This window comes from Notamacropus eugenii, chromosome 4 (assembly GCF_028372415.1).
Source record: "Notamacropus eugenii isolate mMacEug1 chromosome 4, mMacEug1.pri_v2, whole genome shotgun sequence".
Classification (NCBI taxonomy): domain Eukaryota; kingdom Metazoa; phylum Chordata; class Mammalia; order Diprotodontia; family Macropodidae; genus Notamacropus; species Notamacropus eugenii.
The window spans coordinates 6,189,460-6,205,045 of NC_092875.1; the positions used below are offsets into that span (position 1 = coordinate 6,189,460).

Genomic DNA, 15,586 nt, shown 5'->3' on the forward strand with positions numbered 1-15,586 from the left:
GAGAGGTCCAGGCTCTTCTTCTGCTTGATTAATTCAGATCAGAATGGCAAAGGCCTTTTCCAGTTTTACCAAACCAGACTAATCCGCAAAGGATCCAGCCAGGAGCCTTGGAGACCAGCAAATCGCTGGGCTGGCCCTGAGCCTAGGAGGTGGGGAGGGGAGAGAAGGCCATCTTCAGGAACAAGTTCTTTCCTCTCCTTCCTGTCCAGGCCTTGCCCTTAGAGTCTCAGGAGAGTAGAGGGAGAAAAGGGGGACGTCACACCGCGTCTCTAGGAACCAATCCGGCCTCTCCCAGCCCTCACTCAACTCCGGGCCTTTGCATTGGTCCTCCCGGAGGGCGGAGGACTGCCCCGACCCTGCTTAGAGAGGGACCTCCTCCTTCACCTCCTCCTCCTAGATCAGGATCCATCGGATCCGCACAGGTCTTTGCAGCCATGGGCTTGAAACTCTACCTGGACTTCCTCTCCCAGCCCAGCCGCGCCGTCTACCTCTTCGCCAAGGTTAATCGCATCCCCTTCGAGCTGCAGAGGGTGGAGCTGTTCCAGGGTGAGCGCCCAGCCCCAAATACTGACCCCCAAACGATCTCTGCCCCCCCTTAAACAAACCCTGCGCCCCTCACCCTGAGCTCAGCTCCAGTCCTGGACTCCATCCCAGCCAAGCCGTTCCTCTTCCCCCTTCCCCCTGAAAGTGGGAGTCGAGGGGCGGACGGGATGGGGGGTCATCCTGCAGATGGGCCCCGGGCTCCTTAGGAAAGAGGGGGCAGCTCCCTCCTCCCGGACTATCGCCGTAGGTATGGGGGCAACAGACACAAGAGCTCAAGATGGGCAGGGACCTCCCTCCTCCTGCTCCCCGACTTTTGGAGGACCTTTTGGATAGGGCTTGGAGGAGGCAAGGACAGGGTCCCACCAGTCACGGAGTGATCTGCTCCATGCCATCTAATGACCGAGATTACCCAGGGAGGGAAGGGTAGTCACTGAGGAGGGAGGTGAGCTTGGAGCCCGCTCTCCATAAAGAAGGAAACTTGCGGCTTTATGGCGGAAAGGAAATCCCTGCCTCCCACTTTCACTTTTCCCGGTCACAGACCATACTTTCTCCTTCCTCTCTCACTGGGAAGCGTTCTTGTCCCCTTCTCGCCCTCTTTCCTTCCCTCTTTCCCTCCATTCTAGAAAAAAATTCCCTTTTCCCCTTTGGAAGCTCATGCTGGACCTCAGATCTGGGGCGGTTCAGCTGTATGTGAGTCAGTCGTGCTGTGAACACTGTGGGCCTCTTCTTAGCTGGCCCGCAGTCCTGGGCACCCTGCCCTGAGGGCATCCTGGGCCACCTGCTGGGTGCTCTGAGCTATCCTCGGGGTATACAGGCAGGATTTTCATCAATAAATAAATGAAACAAAACAAACACCTTTGATATTCTGTCCCTGGGGTTTAGTGGAGTGACTGGCATCTAGTAGGTGCTTGTTGATTTGACTTAGTAAACGACCATAAAAAACTCCTGCCACTACCACTAGAGGGTTGCCTGGGTTTCTGGAGCTTATTGGAGTATGTGTCATTGGAGTTCCTTGAACCCAGGCCCTCTCGACTCCAAGTCCTCTAGTCCAGGGCCAACCAGCTTGCAGTACTAGTGCTGAAATCAACTGGAATCCTCCAGCCCAAACCAGTGACAAATGTACCAACCCCTTCCTGGTCCCCGTCCTGCAGGTTTCTCTCTCAGACAAGCTCAGGGGACCAGTGGTTCCATTAGGCTGCTTTTCTCATCTATTTCTATTGGTAATTCTTTATTTTTCTTCGGTGTACCCCTCCAAACTCATGGAAAAGAATTCTTCCTCTCTATTCTCTTTTGCTCTCTTTTCCTCTCTTCTTTCTCCCTCTCTTTTTCTCCTTCCACTTTCCCCTTCCTCTCCTCCAATCTGCCCCTCTCTCCCTTTCCTTCCTTTTTCTCTCCCTCTCTCTGTTCCTCCCTCTCTTCCTTTTCACTTCCCTGTCCAACTTTCCTGTATAATAAATAACATAGCCTCCTATCTTTTCAAGGGGAAAAAAACTTATTTCATTTTGGCACCCTTGAATCCCATGACCACATTAAACATCTTGCCTTTGTTGACCAACTAGTTATTCATTTGAAAATAATCAATTAAGTAGTCTAAAGATAATCAGATTAAATGGGGAAATCAAAACTCTCCAATTTGGCTAAACTAGTGGGGGAAAGGAAAATGAGGGGAACAGAAAGCTAAGGGATTGACTGGCAAACTGGAGGGAGAGAAGTGGGTTGGAAGGGAAGTGCTGCTGCCTTGGTGTTCCTCCTTCATTCTCAAAGAGAATCCATGAATGGGTAGAGCACAAGACCCAGGGCTACCCTGGAAACTGGCTGGCCTCTAGAGCCTGCTACTTGACTCAGTTTCATCTTTCTTGATACCTCAAACTCCAGAGTCTTCCAGGGGCAGGGCCATGTCCAGTTGCCCTGATCTATATCTGACCAATGGATCCAGATGGCTCTGGAGGAGAAAGTGAGGCTGGTGACTTTGCACAGCCCACCCTCACTGTACTTTTCACTTTCCTCCTGATGTCATGGTCCTCTTTCAGAACAAAGGACTAGAAACATCCAGGGGTCATATTTGTTTATTTCCCATTAATATAATTTGCACACACATATTTTTAATCAACTAAGCTCAGAGTCCTCAGTTCACTTCATTAAATATTTATGAAATGAACTGGAGAAAGCATTTCTCTCTATTAAATCCCTCAGTCTCTCAGGATTTAATCACTCCTGGGCAGGTAGGTGGCCTTGAAGTATATGGATGCTGCCTTGTGACCTTGGGCATGTCAATTAACCTTTATCAGCCTCAGTTTCCTCCTCTGAAAAATGGGAATAAAAACAGGATCCACCTTGTAAAGTTGTTGTGAGGATAAATGAGTTAATGAACTCAAAGCACATTGCCAAACTTTAAGGTGCTATATAAATGCTAGGGGACACAAAGAAAGCGCAAAGACATTCCCTGTCCTCAAGAAGCTCACAATGTCATGGGAAAGAAAACATTTTTTAGAAAAGCTGCCAAGGAAAGGAAGGCACCTGGTGTGGAGGCCTGGTGAAGTCCAGAGGGTGTAGCTAGGTGGGCTGCCCTGGGTACCCTCCTTAACCAGAGGATCTCCACCAGCCAAGCAGAGGTTCCAAGAGTGAATATTCTGAGGAGGTATCAGTCCCAGGGCTGATGGGATCTTTCAAGAGGAGGAGATTCTGGGAGAAGATGGTAAAGCCTCCAGGACTGCAAACAGGTGGGAGGTGAAGCCATCTAACATACTAACTCTCCCTCTTAGATGCACAGCACCTGGAAATGTGACTTTTTGTGCCATTGATGCCTTCATGGACATCACTGATAAAACTATTGACTGGCCAAGGACATGTCAGATCATTCAACCAGATCTGAATGTAGCATGATGTTTGCCTCTGTCCCACCTCCCTGCATTGTCATCTAGCCCAGAGGTTCCCAAACTTATTTGGCCTATTACTCCCTTTAAGAAAAAATTACCCTGAGGTCCCACCCCCCTGGAAATGTACTTTCTTTAACCCTTTAAGTTTTTTTTTAAAATTTGCATCATTTAAAAAAACCCAATATTTTTAATGACACACATTAAATTTTAATAATTTGTTGTAAATTTGTGGGGTTTGTTATTTTCTGCATGCCCCATTATCCATATAGTACTGTATTGTAAACATGTCATTATACATACATATTCCTGTCTCTGTGTTGGACTTCCTTGACAACCTGCTACAGGCTTGCCCTCCAATACTTGTTTGTTAAGACCTGTTGGTGGACTTAACCTCTGATCTGTTATAACTTGCATTTTGTATATTTACTTGGAAAATAATGTAGTCGCTACAACTTTAACTCTGTTATACATCAGATGCGACATGTACAAATGTTTGTTTCAAATTTTTCTTCTCATTTCCTTCTTCTTCTTCTTCTACCACCCCCTTATTTTTATTCAATATCCCCTCTTCCAAATGTACCCAACGGTACTACCACTCTCCTGGGCTGTTCCAGCTCTCCCCAAGGGACTGTATCACACACTTTGGAAACCTATTCTAGCCCACCTCTCCCCATCTTTTACACTCAGATAAAATGAGGCACTTTGTCATATGACTTGCTGTAACCTAAATACAAAACAGCTACTACATTATCCCATCTACTTGTGCAATGACCTCATTGTGCAAAAAGTCTGAGTGACCTCACATCCATCTCTTTAGACACCTCCAATGTTTCCATATCTCACGAAATTGTTTCTTTGCACCTTCAGAAATTATTTCATTGTTGAGAGCTACTCACTGGTTTGGGGTAACTTTCCTTACAGACTATTGGTCCATGAGATAGAACCCAAATTTTCCCTGAATTCTTGGGTATCTGTTCTCCAGAAATTCAGAGTGCATAGGAGACCATGACCACTTTACCTTGTTTTGTCACAAACCCTAGGGCAACTAGGTGACACAATGGGTCGAGTGCTGGGCCTAGAGTCAGGAAGACTCATCTTTCTGAGTTCAAATCTAGCCTCAGATACTTACTAGCTGTGTGACCCTGAGGAAGTCACTATATCCTGTTTGCCTCAGTTTCCTCATCTATAAAATGGGATGGAGAAGGAAATGGCAAACCCTTCCAGTATCTTTGCAAAGAAAACCTCAGATAGGGTCATGGAGAGTCAGAGAAGACTGAAAATGACTGAACATTAAAAGCACATCTCTCAGGTGGAACGGTCACCTGCACTCTAGGGTTCCATCATTTCTACTTTAGCACTACTTTCTACTTTCTACTCTTTTGCTCAGAACCAGGCACAGAATAAGATTCTCTCCTGTTGCCCCTTTCACCTGCTTGATCTCTTCTGGAATGAGGGGTTTGGCCTAGGTAGACTGGAAGAGGCCTTTAGGGCTTTGCCCTGTGCTGTCCTCTCTACTTTGACCTTGAGTAGACCACATTCATGACCTTGGTCTTGGGCTCACCTCCTTGGAGAAGACTTTTCCCTAGGAATGAGGAGTCACAAAGAGCGAGGACAATATTGACAGCTGTAATGCCCTCCCCAACACCTCATGGCCAACTGCCTCACACTGAGAACCTGGGAAATGAGTGTCTCACCCCACTTTAAGGAAGCCCAAGCAATGAGAAGCAGTGGCCAGCTCCCAGAGGGCCACAGCTTGGTGGGGAGGGAAGAGGGCCCTTCTTGCTTCATCCAGCCCATCTGCTTTCCCTTTAGGACAGCACATGACTGATGATTTTGCCAAAGTGAACAGCCTGAAGAAAGTGCCAGCCATGAAAGATGGAGATTTCACCTTGGCAGAAAGGTACCTTTCCTGGCTCTGGGCCCAGCTTCCCTACTGCCTTTATGCCCTCCCTCACTCACACCCTCATTTTTTTCCCAAATTTTCTTTCACTATCTATTCAGACATGTGCAGTGAGGTGAGTGGTGGGTGAGAGGGAGAAAAGAAGAAAGAGAGAGGGATGGACAGAAAGGGAGAGAGGCAGAAGAAAAAGAAGGGAAGGAAAGAGGGAGGGAGAGAGAGATAATGGGGCCTTTTGGCTTTGAATGGCTTCACAGTTAGGAGTCAGTCAACATTGGGCATAAAGACATGCATTGTATTACAGTTCACCTTGCCTATGTAATCTCAGCTTTCTTGGAGACCAGAAAGATGTCCAGGGGTACAAGAAGAGAGAGAGAGAGATATGCAGTGGATCAAACTTGGGGGTGGAGAATAGAGATCCTTTGGGCCCTGGATTCTAGTCCAGGTTTTATCTCTAAATTACTATGAGAAGTTTGCCAAGTTTCTTCCTTTCTTCATCATCTTTTCCTTTTTTCCTCCTGCTGTAACTCAAGAGCATTTGCTTGGCTGCTGCTTAAGGCCCTATTGACTGACAAGGACAGAAAGTCAAGGGCCAGGGGGCTGGCCTTGGGGGAAGATCATACAGTCTTGTGGCATCCACACTTACCCCTCAACCAACCCACTCTTACCCACACATAGACATACATGCACACACGTGTGTTCATACACACACACACAGAAAGGCACAGGCACAGTTCCCTAGAAAGTTTTGCACAAGAACAGTTGGATGAGATGACCAAAGGAAATCCTTTAATCTTTTGAAGGAGGAATCTCTTTATGAAAATTCTTGAGGATACTGCCATGATAAACCTACTGTGCCCAGAGAAGACATAAAGGGGAGAATCCTGGGAAGGGGCCTTGGGAGGAAGTTGACTAGGGCTGCTTTTCCTACCCCTCAGTGTGGCCATCCTGCATTACCTGAGTCAGAAATACAACACCCCAGCTCACTGGTATCCTCCAGACCTGCAGGCCCGGGCACGGGTTCAAGAATACCTGTCCTGGCATGCTGACTCCATTCGAGGTACCTTTGGCACACCGCTGTGGCTACAGGTAAGACAATGGGCCTGAGCTGAGGGTGAGGTGTTAGGGAGCTCTTACATCCTGCCCTGACCTCTAACCTTGATCAGAATCCCTAAAGCCTTCAGATGAGGAGATGGACCCAGATGGACTTGGGGAGGTGACCATTTGTGTGGAGTTGAGACTGAACCCTTCTGTCCCACTCTGACAGGTGCTGGGCCCTCATGCTGGTATACATGTCCCCCAGGAGAAAGTGGACAGGAACATAGCTTCCATGATGCAACAACTAGAACATCTGGAGCAGAAGTTCTTGCAAGACAAGCCCTTCCTCACTGGTGACCAAATCTCCTTTGCTGATCTAATGGCACTGGAGGAGCTGATGCAGGTGTGGGGGACAGACTCTGTCCTGGTGACCAAGAAAAACATGAGGGAGTGTGAGGCAGAAGGAAAGTTGGGACCATAGAAGAGCATGATCAGATAAAGGACTTTCTGAATTCATGTGTATGGAAGTAAAAGACTTGTGGGTGATGGTGAGGTCAAGGGTTTGACTATTTCTGTGTGTAGCTGAGGGGCAGTGGTGGTACAAGTCATGGAAAATGGGTACATGGAGAACCTAGGAAGTCTGAGTATTTGAGGGAGGATGAATATGTAGGATAAAGTGCCCTAGGATGAGGGCTCGAATTGGAGTGGAGAGAAATCCTACCTCTGCCCTCATGGACTTGGTGTTTTACTGGAAGATACAATGTGGATACAGATAAGGAAACAAATTCAAGGTCACCTGAGGAAGGTCAGAGGGCTAACCATTGAGAGGAGAAGGAGATGCCTAAGCTCAGACTTGGAGGGGGAACTGAGGATTCCAGAATCAGGTGTGGGGGTGGGGCAAAGAAGAATAGGATTCCAGGCATGAGAGTTTGTGTGTTTAGGTGGTAAGACTGGAAATGGGATACCAAGCTCAAAGAAAATCTCAATGGCCAGTGTGCCTGGGACACAGACTCCAGGAAAGGGAGCAATAGGAAATCAGCCAAGATGGCAGATGTTCAAGTCCAGTCCATTACATTGTATTCTTTGGGTGAGGGGACAGTGAAACTTGGAAGAATGTTGAGCAAGAGAGTGGCAGGGGCAGGGTTAATCTGTGCTTTAGGAAGATGAACTGGGGAGCTGTGAGGCAGATGGATGAGGAAGAACTGGATTAGGTGCCCATTTTCCAGACAAGAGATGATGAATCCCTAGTGGATTCCCTAGTGGCCATATAAAATGGAGATGAGGAAATGTATGATGTATTTCTTGGAAAGTTGGAATTAAGTACACTTGGCAACTGATTGGCTAGGTGGGATTATAGAGGAAATACCAAGCATAATCCCCAGTTTGTAAATCAAGGTGATAAGAAGGAAGGTGAAACAGAAATTGGAAAGTTTGGATGGAGAGGGAAAGGCTAGTGAGAAGATGATTTCATTTTGGGAAATAATGAGTTGGAAGTGTTTTCCTGCAGACCGTCTATGCTGGTTTTGATGTCTTCGAGGGACGGCCCAAGTTGGCAGCTTGGCGTGGGCGGGTGGAGGCCATCTTGGGGGAGAAGCTATGCCACGAGGTCCGGGAAGCCATCTGTAATCTCTGTGCAGAGCCCAGGACCTTGAAGGACATCCCCTTGGCCATGAAGGAGATGATAAAGTTACGTCTTTCAAAGATCCCCTAATACAAGGTGAGATTGAGGGCTATGGGATAAGTGAACTAGGGCTTAATGAGGGAGAAGTCCCTGAATGTGAAGAGAAAAGAAAGAGAAGGCAGAGTTTCTTTCCTCTGTTCCCTAGAAATGTAATCTGTGTCTCCAGTGGCAGTCTCACAATCAGGCTCACCTATGCTGTAACTGCTTCTTGGGTCAGGGCCTGAGTTTGGCTTCCCCTCCCCTCACATTCCATTCTCCTGCCCATGGAGGACCAGCCAGCTCCTCTGCAGTCCCCACCCTCCAGGTATTTCCAGCCTGCAGTACCTGGGAATCCTTCAAGGACAAAGCCCACAGCTCCTACTTCCTTAGGCAGACTGGGATCTTCCCAGGAGCTGATGGGCAGAGAGAAGAAGCAGGGCCCAGCCCCTCCATTAGTGAAGGCTAAAGGGAATAATGTTCTGAGATCCAGGACCTGCTTCCCTTCTAGAATTTCTCCCTAGGTCAGAATCCCCCAAAGGAATGAGCCCCAGTGATGGAGAGCACAGGACAGACAGGCATCTGTGGATATCACCTCCTACATAAATTTGTGACCAGCATCCACACACCTCCATGGCTGCATTTGTGCACACCAGCACACATCTGGATACCTCAAATAATTCTCCCCCGTAGACAGTGACAAGTTCATATCCACACATAGGGAGAGATCAGTGAATCAACCTAGAATGTTTGAGCCAAAAGATTTCAGTTGTCTGGAAGCCTCAGATTGGGGCTGGGAATTTATAGGTTTTATACAAACAAATGTAAAATTTAAATTTATTTTAAAAAGTAATAGCCAACACTACAACTGAGTGGTAAACCACTTGTCTTGATGGAAATTCAAGGAGAAAAGGTCCCAGGGCTTTAAATGAACTAAGAGCTCCAAGGCCTCAACAGGGACAGAGACACAGCAGGAGGAGTGGGGAGAGGACTGGCTTTGGAGGCCAAAGGACCCCAGAGCACATCTGATCTAATGTGCACCAAAGTGGAATTCTCTACAATCCTAAAGGCGTGTTCATTCAGTTTCAAATTCTAGATGGCTAGGAGTGGGAACTCATTCCCTTTGGACACAGCCTATCCAAGGTTTCAGATTGCTCTAAGATCCAGGTGATTCTTCATTATGTTGATCCTAAATCTTCCATATCTCCCCATTGCTCCTCCCTCTGCCCTGGGAGGCCAAGGAAAACACCCATAATTGCTTTTCCACGTGACAGGATCTCAGATATCTGAAGACTGTGTTCTAATATTCTCTCAGATATTTCCAAACAATGATCCTCCTTCGTCTTCCTCCTCCTCCTCACCCCACATCCTGGACCTTGGCCCTCGGACAACAGACTGACAGAAGAACTTTCTCCAGTGCTCCATTCTATTTCCAAACTATATGCCCATATCCTCCACCCCCTTCTCATGACCTTGCTCCCCTTTATGTTGTCTCCTTCCCCCCCCCCCATAAAATATAAGAGCTCTTTGATGGCTCAGATGGTCTTTTTGCTTATTTTTGTATCCCAAGCATTTGGCATAGTGATTGATGTATGATAAGAACTGAATAAATGCTTTTTCATTCATTTGTTTGTCTGTTCATTCTTTCTTCTCTTTCTAATTTATAAAAATGCACCATCTCATTGATTAAGTAATTAATTAAGCAATCAGCTCTGCCTCTGTTCCAGTTTATGGAGCAAGTCAGAACCACCTCTTTCCCCATTAGCTTTTTTCATTCTCTGCCCACAGCAAACAAACTAATCTCAGAAATTTAAATAAACAAAAATGTCACAGGCTTTATAGTTCGTATTAACTCATCTGTAGGAGGAGGAGAATCATAACACCTACTTCCCAGGGCTGTCGTAAGGATCAATATTAATAACTAATAGTAGCTAACACTCACAGAGTGCTCAGGAAGTTCCAGGTACTGTGCTAAACACTTTATAATGATTATCTCATTTGATCCTCAACATCAACCCTGTGAAGTCGTTGCTATTGTTATCTCTGTTTCATTGTTTAGGAAGCTGAGGCAAACAGAAGAGAAGTGACTGGTCCAGGGTCACACAGCAAGTTAAGTGTCTGAGGTTGACTTTGAACTCAGGTCTTCCTGACTCTAGTGTTCCTGGGATCATGATTGGATCTAGAAGAGTAGATGGACTCACTCCTTCTAGGAGCAATGCCAGAGTTGATTTGATCATGGTTCCAGAATCAAAGGGAGGACAGGGCCTTGGAGAAAGTCAGATGTTGAGAAGATAGCCAAGGAGTAGGACATGACATGCAGTGGTGGACCAGGTGAGGCAGTCACCAAACAGAACAACACAGGGACCAAGCTCTAGAAAAAGACAATGATCCTTAAGTGAGAGTGAAGAGGAAGAATCGTGCCCACCACTCTTCCTGGACGCTAGCATGGTGAAACATCTCAGGACCATGCTACACCTCTGGGCTATTTTCCCAACTCCAGGGCATGTTATGGTGCTGGGTCCCAGGAGGCAGTCGACTATTTTTCCCCTGATGGTTTTTGTAGGTAGTTTTAAGGGCCCTGTTTTCTATACCGTGAGGCCCCACTAATGTGCTTCCTGTTGAAAACCATGCAGACTTCCATTAACTTTTGGAAAAGGATTTACTACAGTGGTATATTAAGGATACTGAATTCTATTCCCCCTACCTCCAACAGTCTGGACCACACTCTACCACAAGTACACACAGCTCCTTGGGATAGTGGTCACTAACTGTTGCATACAACAATGGTGAAGTGTACAGGTGGACAGCATACATGGAAAAAGGCCAACTCATAGTTTCTGGTTATTACATCTTCTCTTAAGACCATAAAGGGCAGCTCAGTGATATAGAGGATAGAGCACCAGGCCTGGATGCAGCAAGATTGATTTTCATGAGTTCAGATCTAGTCTCAGACAATAGCTGTGTGACCCTAGCCAAGTCACATAACCCTGTTTGTCTCAGTTGTCTCATCTGTAAGCTGATCTGGAGAAGGAAATGGCAAACTATTCCATTGTCTTTACCAAGAAAACCCCAAATGAGGTCCTGAAGTGTCAGAGCCAACTGAACAACAACAGACTTAAGACCATAGTCAGCATTCTTCTCTGGTAAGAGGAAATTGCAGTAGTTGAACCTTTTTCCTGCATTGGGTGGCTATTTTTCTGTCTCCATCTGTGTAGATGTTATTTCTCAGTGTTTCCTATGCATATATTGTCTTCTACTGGTCTAATTTTTCCAACGCTATGATTAATAAGACAGATGGAATGCAGTGCTCCCTCTGGGCTCATCTGTCCCAATTTTTTCCATCTAGTACTGGCAAAAATTTATGCTTTTCCTGATCCTTGAATCTCTTACTGCTTGATTGCTTGACAGATGGACTCACCTCTGAAATTCTTCCTGCAGTTTAAAGCTCCCAAAGATAGAGACAGCCCTTTTGGTCAGCCAATCAGCAATTGCCTTATTGCTTCAGAGAGATCACAGAGCATGAACCATCTTACTTACACATTTAAAACTTTCCTATCCCTTTATACTTATTGAGATCAGGATGTGGAATGCCTCCCTTACGTAGGAGTGAATTGAAAAATTTGGGAATGTCAGTGAACAAGGATGTTTGAGAACTCCTGGTGTGGAGTGGTGGCAGCAAGGGACAGGGTTATGTTTAATATATAAAGGGCTATCATCTAGAAAAGAGACTAGACCTGTTATTTTCTCCAGAAGTCAGAAAAATGAGTAATGGGAGGGGATGGGAGCAGGAGGCAGTTGCAAGGAGGCAGATATTGGTTCAGTCTAGAGGAAAACTTCCTAATAATGAGTGGAATGAACTGCCTCCAGTACCTGGAACCCTTAAACTGGAAGGCTCTTATGGAGAGAATTTCTGGCCAAGTCTGGATTGGGCTTGATGGCTCCTGGGGTTCTTTTTGTCTCTATGTTCTACATACCTCTGGGCTCAGAGAGCAAGGGCATGCCACAGTGAAAAGACGAGCAACCTGGTTGTTGTGGGCAGGGGCCTGAAAGGAGAAGGCATGGGAAGGACTGGAAGGTAAGAGATGGGTATGAAGAGATAGGAATCCCATTAGGAGTGCAGCTGTGAGAGACCAGAAGCTTTATCTTATTGGCTGCTTTGGCAATAAACTAGACCCACCGGGATTCAGATGGGGCTATTGAACCGTGTATTACCTTTGACCCAGCAATACTCAACCTAGGTCTATATCCCAACAAGATAATAAAGACGAAAAGGACCCACATGTATAAAAGTATTTATAGCAGCTCTTTTGGTGGTAACAAAGAATTGAAAAGGGGAATGTCCACTATAGAATATCTGGTTAAGGTATGTGAATGTGATGGAATGTGTGTGTCATCCTTTGTTGCCGAAGAAGACCATCCCATCAGAGAAATAATGACATGACTTCATTTGACTTTGATTGAGGGAGGGCTGTGCAGCTCACCAGCCTCACTTCTCTTCCAGAGTCATCTGAATCCAGTGACCAGATATTCATCAGGATGAGTGGAGATGACCCAGGATGAGGCAGTTGGGGTTAAGTTACTTGCCCAAAGTCACACAGCTAGTGAGTGTCAAGTATCTGAGGTGATATTTGACCTCAGATCCTCCTGACTCCTTCACTGGTGCTCTATCCAGTGCACCACCTAGCTTCCCCATGTAATGGAATACTCTGGTGCCATAAGAAATGATGAGTAGGATGATCTCAGAAAAATCTGGAACGACTTAGATGAACTGATGTAAAATGAAGTGAGCATACCCAGAGAACAGTTTATACAATAGCAGTCTAGTAAAGATAATCACTTTTGAAAGTCTTAGTCTAGTCCTGGCTAGATCCATGTAATGACCAAAAAGAATTCCAGGGAGCTCATGATGAAACATGCTGCTCGCTTCCAGGGAACACTGATGGAATGAATGGAGATGGAGATTTCTTTTTTCCAACATGCCCAATCAGAGATTTTTCTTTGTTTGACCATGGTTTTCTTGCTTTCTCATGGGCAGGAGTTTGGGGGTGATACTTGGAAGGCAGAGAAGTCAGATTTCCTTTTGAAAACAAAATGGTTCAAAAAAAGAAGACTATCACCACTGTTATTCAATATGGTACCAGAAATGTTAGTTTTAGCAATAAGACAAGAAAAAGAAACTGAAGGAATTAGAATAGGCAGAGAAGAAACTAAGTTATCCCTCTTTGCAGATGATATGATGATATACTTAGAGAATCCCAGAGAATCAAGTAAAAAACTACTTGAAATAATAAGCAACTTTGCAAAGCTGCAAGTTTCAAAATAAACCCACATAAATCACCTGAATTTCTACATATTAGTAACAAAGCCCAATAGCAAGAGATAGAAAGAGAAATACCATTTAAAACTATGGCAAACACCATAAAATATCTGAAAGTCTACCTGCCAAAACAAACCCAGGGACTATATGAACACAATTACAAAACACTTTGCACAAATAAAGTCAGATCTAAGTAACTGGAAATACATCAGTTGTTCCTGAGTAGGTTCAGCTAATATAATAAAAATAACAATTCTACCTAAATTAATCATTCAGTGCCATACCAATCAAACTACCAGAAAATTATTTTCTACAACTAGAAAAAACAGTATGAAAATTCATCTGGAAGAACAAAAGGTCCAGAATATCAAAGGAATTCATTAAAAGAAATGCTAGGGAATGTGGCCTAGCCCTACCAAATCTCAAACTGATTATTATAAAGCAGCAATCATCAAAACCACTTGGTACTGGTTAAGAAATAGAGGGGTGGATCAGTGGAATATGTTAGGTACCCAGGACACAGAAGTCAATGATTATAGCAGTGTACTGTTTCATAAACCCACTGACCCCAGCTTCTGGGATAAGAACTCACTGTTTGACAAAAACTGCTGGAAAAACAGGATAATAGTATGGTGGAAATAGTATAGACAAATGCCTGACACTGTACACAAGAATAAAGTCCAAATGGTACATGATTTAGGTATAAAGGCTGATACTATACACAAATTAGGGGAGCAAAGAATAGACTATTTGTCAGATTTATGTAGAATGGAGTGTGACCCAACAAGAGATAAAGAACATCATGAAATGCAAAATGGATAGTTTTGATTACATTAAATTGAAAAGTTTTGAACAAACAAAGCCAATGCAACCAAGATTAGGAGGGAAGCAGAAATCTGGGAAAGAATTTTTACATCTAGTGTCTTTGATAAAGGCTTCATCTCTAAAATATAGAGAGAACTGAGTCAAATTTAAAGAATATAAGTCATTCCCCAGTTGATAAATGCTCAAAGGATTATGAACAGGCAGGTTTCAGAGGAAGAAAATATAGCTATCCATAATCATATGAAAAAATGCTCTAAATCACTATTAATTAAAGAGATGCGAATCAAAACAACTCTGAGGTACCACATCTCACCTATTTGTAGCACCAATGTGATATTCCCAGTGCTCACAGTGGCCATGAATATCTTGACCCAATTCTGAATCATGAAATACCACAGACCTTCCACATAGAAGACAGAACCAAAACATTTATTCAGACTCCAGAAAGCCAAATCCATGATAGTAACAAAAATCTAGACACAATAACAATGCAAAAGACAACACTATCCCCAAGCCTTCCCCTGCTAGGCTTTCCACAAATGAGCTCCATTAAACAAATCACAAACAAGCTCTTGCATTCATGCTAGCCAGGAGTCTGCATCCTTCCTAACTCTGACTGCTCTCTCACTAATTTCCTCTAGCTCTGCCTCTTCCTGCTCCTCCCTCCCTGTTCTACCCATTCAGCAAACTCCTCCCACCACAGACTCATGTAACAGAGATGCATGTGATTCAGGCTTCCATGTTACCCAGGCAGGTCACATGGGCCTATTAATGAATATGAAAGACCTCTTCATTTAAATTACCATTACACTATCAGATTGGCTAACATGACAAAAAAAGAAGATGAAAAATATTGGAGAAAATGAGGGAAAGTTGGAACACTGATTCATTGTTGGTGGAGCTATGAGCTGATCCCACTGTTCTTGGAACTATGCCGAAAGGGCTTTGTTGTTGTTGTCCTTCATCTTTGAAGAGGACCAAAATGACATCACCATTGTAAAGTGAAATTTCAGTGTGTCTGACTGTGGCTGATCAGACCAAGACGAGCTTTGAATGCTCTACCACAGGTTGGGCACAGATATTCCGTGTGAATATTTGGGGTGACTATCCCAAATTTGCACATCTAGTGTTTACTTTGTACTGTCTCAATTCTGCTTTGCTCAAAGAGCACAGCGCCTTTTCTTACGTGGGCATGCCATGCTGAGTGGTCCTGTGCTAGTGTCTCCCATGTTGCACAGTCAAATTCAAAGTTCTTGAGAGTGTCCTTGTGCTATGCCGTAACCATAGTAACCTGGCACCCAAACGTGGGGCCACTAGCAACTTGGCACCCACCAACGTGGAGCCACAAGCAGGGGGGAAGGAGCAGGAAGCTCAGCCAAGGGAAATTAGGTTCCTTAAGAAACTCACCCAAGGGAGATTAGGTCCCTTAAGAA

At 44.9% G+C, this 15,586-nt stretch overlaps 1 protein-coding gene across 1 annotated transcript; it reads left to right on the forward strand.

Moving 5' to 3' along the window:
* Positions 1 to 209: 209 nt before the first annotated feature.
* LOC140502823 (glutathione S-transferase theta-2B-like) lies at positions 210 to 9,636 on the forward strand. The gene is made up of 6 exons (XM_072606840.1): positions 210 to 546; positions 5,232 to 5,319; positions 6,255 to 6,405; positions 6,584 to 6,757; positions 7,862 to 8,071; positions 9,327 to 9,636. The coding sequence occupies exons 1-5, from the start codon at positions 435 to 437 to the stop codon at positions 8,063 to 8,065; spliced, it is 729 nt and encodes a 242-aa protein (XP_072462941.1). The 5' UTR covers positions 210 to 434; the 3' UTR covers positions 8,066 to 8,071; positions 9,327 to 9,636.
* Positions 9,637 to 15,586: the final 5,950 nt, after the last annotated feature.

Bases quoted from the DNA above. Each gene is read 5' to 3' on its own strand.
- LOC140502823 (XM_072606840.1), top strand. From the start codon at position 435: ATGGGCTTGAAACTCTACCTGGACTTCCTCTCCCAGCCCAGCCGCGCC. The intron at 547-5,231 runs GTGAGCGCCCAG...CTTTCCCTTTAG, and splicing joins GAGGGTGGAGCTGTTCCAGG to GACAGCACATGACTGATGAT. The intron at 6,406-6,583 runs GTAAGACAATGG...CCACTCTGACAG, and splicing joins GCACACCGCTGTGGCTACAG to GTGCTGGGCCCTCATGCTGG.